This window comes from Macadamia integrifolia, chromosome 3 (genome assembly GCF_013358625.1).
Source record: "Macadamia integrifolia cultivar HAES 741 chromosome 3, SCU_Mint_v3, whole genome shotgun sequence".
NCBI lineage: Eukaryota > Viridiplantae > Streptophyta > Magnoliopsida > Proteales > Proteaceae > Macadamia > Macadamia integrifolia.
In genome coordinates, this window is record NC_056559.1 from 30,756,344 (window position 1) to 30,770,474 (window position 14,131).

The 14,131-nt window shown below is 38.8% G+C and overlaps 1 protein-coding gene across 2 annotated transcripts in view; it reads right to left on the bottom strand.

The window, feature by feature from the left end:
* The window catches only part of LOC122074136 (protein SCAI-like), a 14,885-nt gene extending 1,012 nt beyond the window's left edge, over positions 1-13,873 (bottom strand). The window contains exons 1-8 of one of the 2 annotated variants that reach the window (XM_042639001.1): positions 13,092-13,866; positions 11,065-11,271; positions 10,707-10,946; positions 8,543-8,609; positions 8,283-8,459; positions 8,025-8,116; positions 326-508; positions 105-241 (exon numbers count right to left, since the gene is read on the bottom strand). In XM_042639001.1, the coding sequence (XP_042494935.1) occupies positions 105-241; positions 326-508; positions 8,025-8,116; positions 8,283-8,459; positions 8,543-8,609; positions 10,707-10,946; positions 11,065-11,271; positions 13,092-13,586 (1,598 nt within the window). In that variant the 5' untranslated portion in view covers positions 13,587-13,866. Of the gene's footprint in view, positions 1-104; positions 242-325; positions 509-8,020; positions 8,117-8,282; positions 8,460-8,542; positions 8,610-10,706; positions 10,947-11,064; positions 11,272-13,091 lie in introns of those variants that run through there. The other variant, XM_042639002.1, reaches the window with a different exon arrangement.
* Positions 13,874-14,131: the final 258 nt, after the last annotated feature.

A 14,131-nucleotide genomic window follows, 5' to 3' on the forward strand; every position in this document is an offset into this window, starting at 1 on the left:
AGGTGGGGTGGGGGAACAGCTAGACTTAACATTAAATGGCATGTTTTGAACACTGAATTTAGGGTGCAGATAACTGCAGTTAATGATATTCAGAGAGTTGGTACCTGAGAATAAGCCGGCGCAGAAATGGATCAGATAAAACTTGGGCCCACACCAAATCCAGGGAAGTTGATTTACAGAGTATCACTTCCCACTCAGAAAAGGCAGTGGAGAGTACATTGTCTGCTTTGCTGTACATTTCCTGGAAGAGAAGCCCATGATCACATCAGAACAAGCAAACGGCTACATCTCAGCAGAAAGTACCCTGAGTTCCCCACTGACTCACCGCATCAGTATCAGAAGTTGAGAGGCCAACCAATTGGCAAAAAGCTTGTAGAGGACAAGAAAGGAAAAATGTAAACTGACTACCATTCTGGGTTAGATCAGCCCCTGTTAAGTTTCGGAATACTGGCCTTGCAGGAGAAAGAAGTAGCGCAGTTGCCTCTCCTCTTTCTGCACTATGCACAACCTGAAAAAAAAAAAATTGGCATATTAGCAACCATCTTCACAAGGAAGGAAGAATACAGAAGGTGCCTACAAAATATCATGAACCAGCATAGAAACTAAAGGATCACATTGAGAACATGGCTAAGAACTTCCACAGAATTTGAAGACACCGACTGCAAATTCTCAGCAAAAATTAAGAACCACCAGTTTAGAGTATAAAAGCTGGAATTAGTTATCATGATAAATTTATGGGTTCTTCGAGACACTGCAGCACAAAAGTTCAGGGTGGTGCGCCAAAGGTCCCTGCTGAACTCCATCATGCATCATTAAAGGAACTTCGACATAGGAAAATACGAAATATATAATAAACAGGGTCCTAGACATTATTGTTTCACGTCAAGGTAGACAGTACCTCACTCATGGACGTTATCATCCATGCAAAACTAGGGGTTGCTAATGTTTTGACAAACTTGGTTGCTCCAGATTGGGAGTGTTATATGACAAAAGAATGTCTATTAAACTCAAAGAAAAATTTTACAAGACAGTTATTCGACCAGCTATGACGTATGGAGCGGAATGTTGGGCAATCAAGAAGAGTACTTTGAATAAGCTGAGTGTTGCGGAGATGAGAATGTTGAGAGGTCTGCGAGGTAAGACCAGGATAGATAGGGTAAGGAATGAGCATATTAGAAATGATTTGGGGGTTGCACCAATCCAAGATAAACTCCGTGAGAGCCGATTGAGGTGGTATGGTCACGTTCAACGAAGACCTTTGGAGGCCCTAGTAAGGAAAAATGACCAGATCCATTTGGAGACAGCTCGAAAAGGTAGGGGTAGGCCAAAGATGACTATTAACGAAGTAGTCCAAAACGATATGCAAAGTGTAGGGCTCGACCCTAGTATGACTTCAGATAAAGCTTCATGGAGGGCAAGGACCTGTGTTGCCGACCCCCTATAGGGGGGGTTTCCATGATGCGTCTCTCTATACTATTGTACCTTCTTCTATTATTCCCCAAGTTCCTTCTTTTTAACCTCTCTTTTGCTTCTTTACTTTTTATTTTTCATATTGGATCCATGTAGTCGACCCCATTCAGTTGGGATAAGGTTATGATTGTTGTTGTTGTTGGTTGCTCCAGATCATCTATATTGTAATTTCTCAATATTAAAAGTCACACATCATATAAGTTGAGCAAAATTGTTCCCTTGCAAAGTTTATACTCTTGACACCATCCTTCAAAAGAAAGGCTTACTAGACATAGGCTAGCATCACAGCCCACATCAACTGTCAATGCTTGACTCGTAAACCACCATAAAGGTTTTCTATATGTAGTATGTAGAAGAGCATCGTTGGTTCAGCTTATCTACCATTAGAAGGAAATAGTGATGTTGGGGCAGGAAAATACCAACATGCAGTAAGCTTCTTTTTCCTGGGTATCTCTTCAAGAAACAGTGCTGTGAAAATGGTTTTTTTTTTTTTTTTTGCAAAATCACCTTTGATAGACAAGTCCACCACATCCTGCATAAAATTTCAGTTCACAGATCCATTACGCAACTATAAGGTTGCTCCACTGCGACTTAGTGGTCGTAGGTTCGAGTTGGGAAACAACCTGATGGAGACATCAAGGTGTACAGACGCAAGAAGAAGAAGAAACAACTATCTTTGTGGCTGGAAGAATAGAAAGAAGAAGAAAAAGAGGCTCGATCCAGCCTTCCCAGCACTGGATCGAGTCCCTCTCTCTCTCTTTCTAGATCTCAGCAAATCTTGTGGGCCCCATTAGTTGTTAGTTTAGTAGTTTATTTTTAGAATATTCTTTTCCTTGTTAGTCTTTTAATTAATTAGGAAACTACTTTACTAGTTGTTAGTTTTTAGAAAGTCTTTATTTACTTTCCAATTAACCTTTTTTATTTTTAGTAACTAAGTTTATCATTTATGTAGTGGCCTAGGCCACGATGGAATCAATGAAAATTATTGAAAGCAGCCTTTGAGCAAACCTCCCCACCCCTCTCACGATTCTCTCCCTCTCGTTAATCCCTCTCTTTTCCCCTCTCTCGGTTCCTCTCTTTCTCGCCTCCTTTCTTTTTCTCAGTTTCTACTCCTCTCCCTCTTTCTCTTGGCTGTCTCAATATTGCAGCCTCTCTATTTTTTTTCTGGTATTATTGTTGAAGACAGGTGCTCCTCCCTCAAACAGCCAAGGATCGATCAAAGTACCACTGTCTTCCTGCACTACTGTTAGGGATATTGCTGCCTCTTCTTCAAGCAATCGAAGACTGGCTGCTGCACTTTATTCTCTGTACTATTGTCAATAAAGGCTGTCCTCCCTTCAAGCAAACAAGAGCTGCAATAATTCTGGATGGTTTTCTTCTACAGCACTCAATCTGGGCAGCAATCCTCAATCTCGGTAGACCTCGATTTCTTTTTCTCTTCTCTGTTTGGACAGTGGGCAGGTAAGTAATTAAACTAAAACCCCCACCCCCATTAATCCCCTGTTATATGTTTGCAGTCCATTATCATTGAAACCAGCCCTTGCCCCTTCATTTATGCCTGTTTTAGCTACTGTTTTAAGACATTTCTTCACTGTTATATCTCCAAAACCGTTGCTGATTTTCTATTTTAGTTGGCTGTTAGAGGACATTGATTGTTTGCATATCTTATTTGGTGTCCAGTTTGATTTGTGCTGAACGCAACATTCGCATGACGTTTGTTCCCTTCCCCATGTCCCCACTTGAAGCTTTAGTAAGTTATTATGTGTTTTTTCGCTTAGATTGATATTGCTTCTGGCTACATGTTCTTTGTCTTTATTTATTGCATGTTGAATCTTGTTTTGTTGAGCATATCTAAATCCCAACCTAATCCCAAGACCCCCTTAAGTTTGTCTTACCTTAATTGAGTCACTCTTGTAGGGACCCTAGTCTTCTAGGAAATCCCCTACATCACAACATCTCCGCAAAGTAGGGTAAGGTGGCGTAAATTATAACCCTCCCTAGATACCCACAGTGGTGGTAGCCTTGTACAATGGGTACACCCTTTTTTCTTTAGATCCAAGTCATGAGGATAATAATCTTTTTCCCCCTTTGTTTTCAGAATTTATGATACAAAATGAGCTCTCTTGCACATGCAAGAAACACTTCACTTGCTGCTTGGCCAAACTTTATTAGCCTAAAGTCGTCTCATGTCAAGACGATGAGCTGCTGAAACACCAAAGACCACTTCAGGTCCATAACCTAAGCTGCCACGAGCATAAAGAGCTTCTCATGCGAACTTGGTTCACAGCATCTTTTTGCTCAGAAACTGTCCGTATCACTTTTAAGATCTCAAAGTTTGCGGAAATTGATTGAGAATTAGGGAGATTGGGAGATGGAGTAAAGAAAATGAGTGTTCATTACACCTAGGGTCAACATTGAACCTCTATCTCTCTGTGCTGGTTATGGACGAGCTGATCCTAAGGTAACCATTTTCTCCATCTTAGTTCAATCATCAATGAGGAGGAAGAGATTGAAGAGGATCCTGCCCATAGAGTTTGAGCAGAGAAAGGTTGTGAGGTCTCCTATGTGATTGATGTACGTACATGGCAACATGGCACAGAATATTGGGCAATAAAGAGATAAACACAGGACTAGGTAGCTGGTACAAGGACAAGATCAACAAGTGGGAAAACCATGAAGGATATAAGAATTTAGGAGTAGCACCAATAAATTATAAGATGAGCAAAACTCAACTGAGATGGTTTGGTCATGAGCAACAACGATGAATATTAAATATATGCATATATATAAAATATATATATATATATATATATACTTATACTTGTTGAGGCAGTCGGTAGTTTAACAAAATGCATTGGTCTTATCTAATGTAATCATTGGTTATGGGTATGTATTTAGTACTGATAATGGAATCCAGGTTTAAAAGTTATACTACAGAAATAAAAAAGAGGGGACGTAGTGTTGGGTTGGTGGGCAATGGAGGAACCGTGGTCGTAATAAGGGCAAAAAATAACAGTAAATATTTCTGTCCAGTTTTTTTAGTTCTTAGGCATCTTCTCATTTAGATTCAACTTCAAGGGAAAGGAGAGTCATCTTAAATGAGGTAGTAACTGATCATTATAAGTTAATTATGTACCTGCAGTGGTATATCTGACTAGCTTGTGCTTCAAGCATTGTCTACAAATGTAATAGCAACAGTGAATTAATCTACATTGTTACTTCTAAAACATGAACAAAACCTTGTGAAGACCAATACAGAAATTTTCACTGTTACTTGTTGGGTGAAACAGTGGTCTTTCAAAATGAAAAGGGAAACCCCAAAAAAGAGCAAAGAGATGACTTTAAAATCGAGAGAGGGAGAGAGAGAGAGAGAGGGTGATACTGTTTGAGGAAGAGAATTAGGGGGAGGGTGAGGGGGAGAATGGGAGGGATGGGAGAGCAGAAGAGACTTGTAAGAGGGTGAGGAGGGGGGAAGGACGTGAGAGGGAAAAAGAGAATAAATTATTGATATACTTTTTGATGAGGAAAGCAAGGCTGAAGTAACAAAGACTAGCAGACGTATGAGAAACCATAATCGCAGTAAACCAGAAAACTGAGATATAGGGTAGAAACTAAATGGAGTTAAAATTAACAAACCCTACATCAAACGGAAATGAAACTAATACAGAATAGAGGCACCGATGGGGTGACTATGTGGTTAAAATATCAAAGCAAGATGACGGTTAAATTGGGAGAAACAAACAAGGATAGAAACAGAAACTAAAAATCCGGAATTAGAAACTTAACCCCACCCCCCAAGAAAAAAAAAACCACCACTAGAACTAACAAGTGGCTGGTTGGATGAACACCAAATTTGCATTTGATGTAGAGGGGAGAAGTAAAACATACTAAAAATTGAGGATCATCCAACCATGGATTAGAGTGATGCAGATTTGAGGCTGAACTGCCGGTTCACCCTTTGGGAAATCTCAACCAAGACGAACCAGATCTGATTTTATTTTAGGATTTACTTTATTTAGGAAATATTGGGTTATTTTATTTGGGAGATATGTAATCTTTTATTTGGGCTAGTTGTTAGTCCATCAGGGGGTTACCACCTTAAATTTTATTCTGTTTCTAATTTTATTAGTTAGAATTTAGGAAGTAATTAGTAGTTGCTATTTCAGTTTTAGATTTTTAGATTTTGATTAGGCAAGTTTTGATTTCAATTTATTATATAAAGGCATGTAACCCAACTTAGTAGACAGATATTTGCAATGATGAATTGAATTGAAGGTTTTAGTGCCGGGTACGATGCAAGACGTGTGACCCCTCTCCCCTCCTCTTTGTGTTATTCCTCTCTTCTCCCCTGTAACTCTGAGTTCACTTAGGGATTTCTTCCCTTTCTCTACAGGCCCTCCATCATAGAGAGTAATGAATGTCTCAAGTTATGTTGCACCGAATGGACAGAAAAGTAAACTAAGATAAAACCTGTAGAATATTATGTGAGGAACAAAAGCAAAGGTAGATATAACAATGTAACACAAAATAGAGATCAGAAGTCACCCAAAGTAGGTCTCACTTGGATAAGAAAACTTGTTGGAAAGTTCTGCGGAACAGTAAATGAAGAAGAAGAATATAGAAGGGGGTAAGGCCAAAAGACTTCACCACCTATGGCTTGCGGTTGGGCTTCACCACCCTTCCTCCAAGGCTTCACCACCTTGGTTGTGACTGATTCACCAATGCACATTCACTCTCACGGAGCAAAATTGTCAACAGTCAAAATCTCTGGGCAGCATGCCCCCCCCCCCTCCTTTATTTATTACAGTTGATAGCTACATCATAAAATAGGAAACTCTTCCAAATAGAAAGAGAGATCCTTTACAATATGGCAACTCTCAAAAATTGGAAATTCTTAAGAAAAAGGAAACAACCAAGTAGTAATACTAACTTAGCCTAGAAGTAACTACCATTACAACTTAGAAACTAACTCCTTAAACCCATATTTGGGCTTAACGAATGGGGTTCTTCCAAAATAAAACTCAAAATTACTTAATCATTACCCATATAACCCATTGGAGACTTTAATTTGGCCTAACTTATTGAATCGCAAGTTCAAGTTGATTCAAAAAACTGAACCAAACTCAAATATGAAAATTTATCTTCCATGGGATGTGATCTACATCATTTTTTCCTAAGAAAAAGGATGAATCACTAATAAGTTATCTATCAAGAACCTACTTTACAAAAGGATGTTGGAAGGATAAATTTGACCATGAAGGGGGTTGCAAACCAGAATCTAAGTAATCAAACCAAGAGAAAACAAAGATAAAGAGAGGCTACCGACCTATGTGTGGGAGGCAGCCTGCGATAGTGAGTTGTGCCCTATCGCAAGCCACTCCACTCAAACACACACACACACACACACACACATACACATACATACATATATATATCTGAATAAGAGGGGTAAGTTAGGGGACAAAAATACCCCTAACCTACTTATTGTAGTAAGCAAAGAGAAACTAAAACTAATGGGGCAGAATACTAAGATTGATAGGATAGAATTGCTCGTAGAGCTTTAATACTCCCCTGCAAGCTGGAGCATACAAGTCACCCACGCTTAGCTTGATACAACAATGACGAAAACTAGGGGCTTAGTACATATAAGCTGATCTGAAGACGAAACAAATGGAGACTCAACTAGCTTCTTCAACATTTCATCTCGAACAAAATGATAGTCCACCCCAATGTGTTTGGTCCATTAATGATAGATTAGATTGCTAGCAATATATATATATATAGCTGCTTGGTTGTCATAGTACATCTTCATAGGTGTAGGCACAAGAAAACCCATCTCAAGAAGGAAAGACCATTAGCTCGGCAGTAGTATGAGCCATGGCCCTACACTCTGCTGCAGCACTTGACCTGGAAATTGTCATATGTTTCTTGCTCCGCCAACTAACCAGTTTACCCCCCAAAAAAGGTGCAATACACTATAGTAGAACGATCACTGGCTGAGCCAACCCATTCAGCAACAGAAAAAGGCAACCAACCCACATGCTTATTAGGACGATAAATTAACCCTTTACCAGGGGCACCCTTCAAATAATGAAGGATTCGAACAGCGGCATCCCAATGAGCTTTCTGAGGAGACTGCATGAATTGACTAAGAACAACAACAAAAGAAATGGCAAGCCTGATAATTGTAAGATATATCAATTTTCCTACCAAGCTCCTGTATTGATCAACATCTATGAGAGAATCACCACCATTGACACCAAACTTTTGATGAGGGTCTATTGAAATATCCACTGGCTTGGATGGAAGCATCCTAGTATCAAAGGGTATTTTGTAAAGTGAAAAGTATACCAAACATCAAAAGGTAATTTGTACTTTTATATAATAGTAGCATATATATATATATATATATATATAAGTTAAAAAGAAGACCTGGAAACCAAACAAATTATTGTCAAATGACCTTAAGTGCCTTTCAAAGAAATTAGGTTCACATTGCTTCAAGATAAAAGAAAATAGTCTACCAAGTAAAAACCAAGTTTTGACAAACCTGCCTTGAATGCATGGCTATTATCGCTATCAATAATCAGGAATAAAGGTCTTCTAGTAAAAGGAATGATATCACCAGGATAAAGGTTGTTTGAACCTGAAAAACAAAGGGAATCTTTATAAGGGTGAGTTGAACATGAAAAAATGCAAACAACTTTATAATTCTGCCCACAAATAAGTGAATAACGTGATGAGACTGAAAAAGAAAAAAAAATGAACTAAACTGTACTTCAACACATTCAAGACAAACACATCTCCACTACCTCTAGGTCCCAACCATAAAGAATTCTGGTAATAGTCACTTGAATCTCCCTTTTCATGATTTGGAACTCCAGACAGTGAATAATAGTGATCATGAGATGTCTGAGAAGCAACTTTCATGTTTGAAGGGATCCTTGGAGCTTTCGAACTTTCCATCTGAGGACTTTGACCAGCCTTTCCTGTAGAAGTGAACAGCAGTGACTCTGTTACGGTGTGGCAATTTTTAGCTTATTGAAAATATAAGTAAAGAAGTGAGATTAACCTGATGCTGATATATAGAGCAGCAACACGCTCTCTGGAGGGAGCTCCTCACACAACGTAGCAAGAACCTGTCCATATAAAATGCAATCTTATCAATTTATATTTCTAAAGGAGAGCCAGCAGCCTTAATCCAATGTGAATGCCACCTCCAAATTCACCATCAAATAAAGTTATTATTTGAGGCGGGGTAAATTAGAAAGTATTTTTTAAGTTGGGGGATTTTTTAATAATTAGTTGGATTCATTTGTAATTTTAACAAATCTGGGGGCTTTCTTGAAATTTCTATATTCTGTTATTAGACAATGAAATCTTGATCTGTTCTGAACCTATTTATTTCATATTTTGAATTCAGATCTGAGATTCAATTTTAGTCCTGTTACTGTCCTGTTTTCTGGTCTCATGTCCTCTCTGTTCAGATCTGAAAAAAACATCAATCTTATATTCTGGTACATAAGTCAGATCTGTTGCTTTCTGTTAATTTCCTATTCTGATTTTTGTCATGATTATGTGTTGCTTTCTGAATGGCTACCTGTTATAGCCTATCAAATTATTTGAATCCCTCCACACAATTCTGTGTTTCTGTCTCTACCAAGTCTGAAACCTACCTAGACAGACCCAAGTATACACTTTAAAAATGGGGCTGTCAGCACTCAGCAGCCTAATTTTAATGCTAAATTCTGAATTGGCATTTAAGGTTTAAGGACTGCATTAAATAGCCAGGTGACAGTTGAAGTACAAGAATAAGCATGTATGCCTTATGGTGGTATTGGTAAAAGGGCACCTATAGACCATCTGAACATTTCTCAATTTTCTAAGAGCTCCTACATGTAGAAACATAACTGGGAAAACAAGAACAAACAATCCCACAATGAACATAGATTTATGTGGTTCGGCCAAATTGCCTATGTCCACTGTGAGATGAGATCCTACTTCACAATCAATGGAGAATAGGATTACAATGCTCATCCTCGCACCTCTCTCAGATTGCTTACAGAGAAAGAACCCTCGCCACAATTATATAGCGAGACCCTATACAAGAAATTTACTGAAATACCCATATACCTTAGCTTCTGCTTCTTGACAGCCCTTTGGAATCAACCACATTTGCCACAGATGGAATTCAAGACATCGTACCCACAACACTATATCACCAAGAAGTTGTAGCCAAGGTGAAGCAGAGAAAAGAGGTCTTCTCAAATAACAATAGTATTTGCATCAAATTCTACAACAGCATTGTTGCACTTTTTGGAAGTTAATCATATCAAGCATGATAGTTTATCATTGATCAGATTTGATGAGGGAAATGATTAAAGGAGACACTGGAATTGCATAAAATTCCTCACAGAAACTTTTGAGCAGAATTTCTGCGAATAATAATGCCTTCCATGTTGAGTTAGTCCAAGTGCCCAAGCAAGAACAAAGGGAAACTAAAATGAGATCATAATATGATTTGACAATCAAATGCTTCAAGGAATGAATCAAATTGAGACTGATATGGGGAGTCTGTTATCAAGTTTCTTGGTTTACCATTACATTGATGGCCTAGAAGTATGTTTCCCGTCCCCCCTTTCTTTCTTACTAAACATTGCCTCCGATCTGTCTTTCACTGTCAACTTCTAAAGCCTCCCATCTCTCCTGGGGCTTGTCTACCATGTAGAGGCTACAGAACTTGACATTACAGGCGTGGTTGCATCAGTCTGAGTCTGGTCATGATTCCACAATTTTACTCAATAGAAAGACCTCAACAGAGGCCACAACCCATGAAACCTCCAACAGGCCAGTCTGTATGACTGCCTCAACCTGGTCATCATACTCTTCCTCTCTCAAGGTTGGTCCTGCTGACCTAAACCTTAAACCCTGACATAACAGGTCTGGATGCATCCCAGGTGATCATATCTCTCTCTGGGTTAGTTCTGCAGCCCTAAACTTTTGTGCCTCTTGACTCGTTGCATATTTCGCCATCATGTTCCCTCACTCTTAAAGACAAATTCCAATAAAAGGTCTAACAAATGAGACCCCCAACAGGGTAACAAAGGAACAAGTCAAAACAAAACAATAACCAACAGAGGAAGGTTAGTATATAACAAATGGAAAAGGGTAAAATGGAACTGTGGGGGAGAGGGGGGGGGGGAGGTGGGAGAAATAGCTACAACTTCCACACTCACCGATATCAAATGAGTTACTGACGGACGATAGAGTATAGTCTTCTTTGGATTTGGGGGTAAATTTGAATCTGTCATATCCATAGCAAGGTTTATATCAATGATTCCAGAGGCTCCAGACTGGTCACTTGCACCATTGTTGGTTAATTCCACTGGACGCTTTTGGAAGAAGGATCCACTAGGCTCCCACTCCAAACATTGCAGCATTCTAAAAGTGTCCAGAGTTAGTTCTATGAACTTGACCTGAAAATGGACAATAAAGAATCGGTGGCATTCATGCCTTTACTGTAACTTCCTGTGGGATTACCAGATGGACAGAAACTACATGACCCTTCTTTATAAGCATGTAAAACCAGTTTACCTCATTCCAGTGATAACTCATCAGCAATGCATCTTTCAATTTCAGAACTTTCTTTGCATGAAATCGAGCTACATATGGAAGTGAAGTAGGATGTGAGTCAAATATAGCACAATAGCGGAGTGGCCTAGCATTTATAAAAGCTATATCAGCCTTCAAAAACCGTACAACTTCTTGCGCCACTAGCTTCCATTCTTTGAAGCTATTCTCCTGAAAGACATGGTAGAAAGGTCATACTAAGGGAAGAAAAGATTCGATCTAAATATATTTTAAGCTGGTTATAATATTGAACCTCTCTTTTTTCATTTTTAATAAATTCTGGAGATAGTATGAATTAAATACAAGAATAAAAATATCCCTGAATATAACAATACGAGTTATAAGCAGAAACTAAATGACATTTTTAAATGATAAACAATCCCATATAGTTCAAGTGCAAGGCCAGAAAAACAAACATCAGCACTCATACAACTGATTTGGGTGGGGGAGGGGGGAGCAGAAGACCAAAGTATCAAAAGAAAAATCTGACATCCAGATATTCTTTTAGAGTTGCATATTAAACAACAGAAGAGGTCCAACTCTTTTTTTTTTTTTTGGGGGGGGTGGGGGGGGGGGGGGGGGAGAGCGAGAGTCAGTCGGAACAATGGAGGAGTGCAAGAAATTATACCCCAGAAAGTGAACTTTTACCTATCATAAATATGAACAGAGAAAATTTTGTAGAGATAATATTGAATAGAATGCCTCAGAAGAAATTAAAATATAAAATATAATTTTTAAACAATTTATGGAATAAAGTATGGAACTTTGAGGTTCATTAACAAGGTGAAAAGAAACCAATCTTAATGGAAGTCATGGTAAGGCCCCTACAGCTAAACGAGCATTTAACCAGACTGCCACGGACTACAGAAGGCAAAAGTATGTTTTACTTGGGTTGATAAAATTCTTTCTCATCATGAATAATCTGATAGAAGAATTGATTGTCAACTACAGCAGCTTACTGGCTTAAACTTCCTAACAAATCGAATCCACCACTTAATTATCAGAATCAACTTATTCCTTTGTTTCTGATCCCCTGCCACATTATATGGCATCAAACAATCTCTTCAAGCTCAGTTTCAGAAGTTCTGGATGAATTGGTCTTTAATTGTGCTAGACAAAATATAATGTCATCCTCTTTCCTCTAAAACAAGAGCTTATGACGACCACATATTTCTATACAGGAAGGCATAATGTTTCACTTCCAATCATGTTTGGATGACTAAGGTACTATATAGAGCATTAAAGCTCCATTGATGTTGTAACAAAGAGGGAATCAAGCTGTACTTGGTTTTGTAAAAGGCATTTGTTGATTAGATTTAAAATTTAAAAAGTGATATTCCACAAGTTAATCACATGTATCATGCATTTTCTTGTCATGAAACTCCCCAGCTCCCTTTCTCACCCTTTACCTGTGCTGATCATCTAACTGAAAACAACAATGGATCCTATTTCTGTGATTTCTCTTGCTACACAGAATGTTACTCTTACCCTTTTCCTTAAGTAATTTATATATTTTAATATTTTTAGAGCATCCATTTAAACTCAGCTCAAGTAACTAACCCTTATATTAATTATAGAAGGATCTTCAGACATCCTAAACAATCACATAATAAGCATAAACCTGCTTCAAACTCCCAACTAAGATGGGTTGAATCAAGATATTATCATCTATGCCATAACGAAGAATCTACTTTCAAAATCAAAATACAAAATACAAAATTGTATATCTGCACCATAAATCCTAAACTCGTCTTATTTGTAAAATTAATTGGCATCAATTCAATAAACGGATAGAGGAATCTGTATCCAGAATCAACCTCTAGAATACAAAACTACACATCTTCTCTATAAATTAAGCTTCCAATAACGATACTAAGGATCCGTCCAATTCAGTTACTCATAATCCTCAACCGTCCACTTTAAAGTAAGATAAAAATTGGAAAGACGAACTTCGTTTTAGCTGTAATAGTAGGGGCAATAGAAGAGAGTACCCGAAAAGTAGCCTTGCTGTCATCAACGAGATCCTTAAACCGCTCAACGAGCATCTGCACCATCTCGGACCGATTCAAGAGCAAAGAAACAACCAGAAACCTCGCATAGAACCTCAACTCCTTGTACCTCAAGTTGAGATCCTTGGCAACCCCTTTGGGTCCCTGAAAATAACCCCGATCGAGTATAGCTGCATAGAAGATGTACGACTCGAGAAGAAACCTGGCTTCACTAGTCCTCAAGTACTGACCATAGTAAAGCTGACCAATCCGAGAAGCAATTTCACCGATTTCCCATCTCTGAAGACCAGCCTCGACGAGCTTCGAACGGTTCTCTTGCTGGAACTTCCAGAGGCGAGTGTAAGACTTAAAGACCTTGTGGAAGTAATGGTTGTGCCCACGACTGTAGGAAGGGACATCACGAACCCTAGTGAACTTACGGTCAGCGCTCTCGACTAAAGCTCGGAAGGTCTTGGCGACCTCGCTGGTGTCACCCATGACGGAAGAGTCAGTTGTCGGAGCAGTCGCCGGCGGCGAATGTCATGTGAACGCCTGTAGATGTGATCCTTAGATGGCTTCTATATCTTTTGAATTCTTCTTTTGTTTCTTCTCTTGCCTAGCTTTGTTCTCCCTTGACAGCAGCGGCTTAGGAGAGAAGAAGAGAAGAAGAGGAGAGAGAGAGAAAGAGAGTGGGGAAGAGAGAAGATTTATAAATTAATGAGAGTGGGACTGAACGAGTGATTGGTTCCTTGAGACTGACTTTTTTTTCTTTTTTTAAATGAACATTTCTTCGTAGTTGTCACGTTAGGAAGAAAGACGGTTATGAATTCCGTTTCTGGCTTCTTCCCCCTTCTCTTTTAGTTTTTATCTTTCGGGTTAAAAAACCGGTTTGATCCAAACCTGTTCTGATTCCTATTCAGTTGGTCCAGATTAACATCAAAATCAATATATTTCAGGTATTTAGGGTTTTTTTTTATACAGAATTGGCTTGAATCAAATCGAGGGAATTGAGATTGGCCTCGATTGATTCCGATCTAAGATTG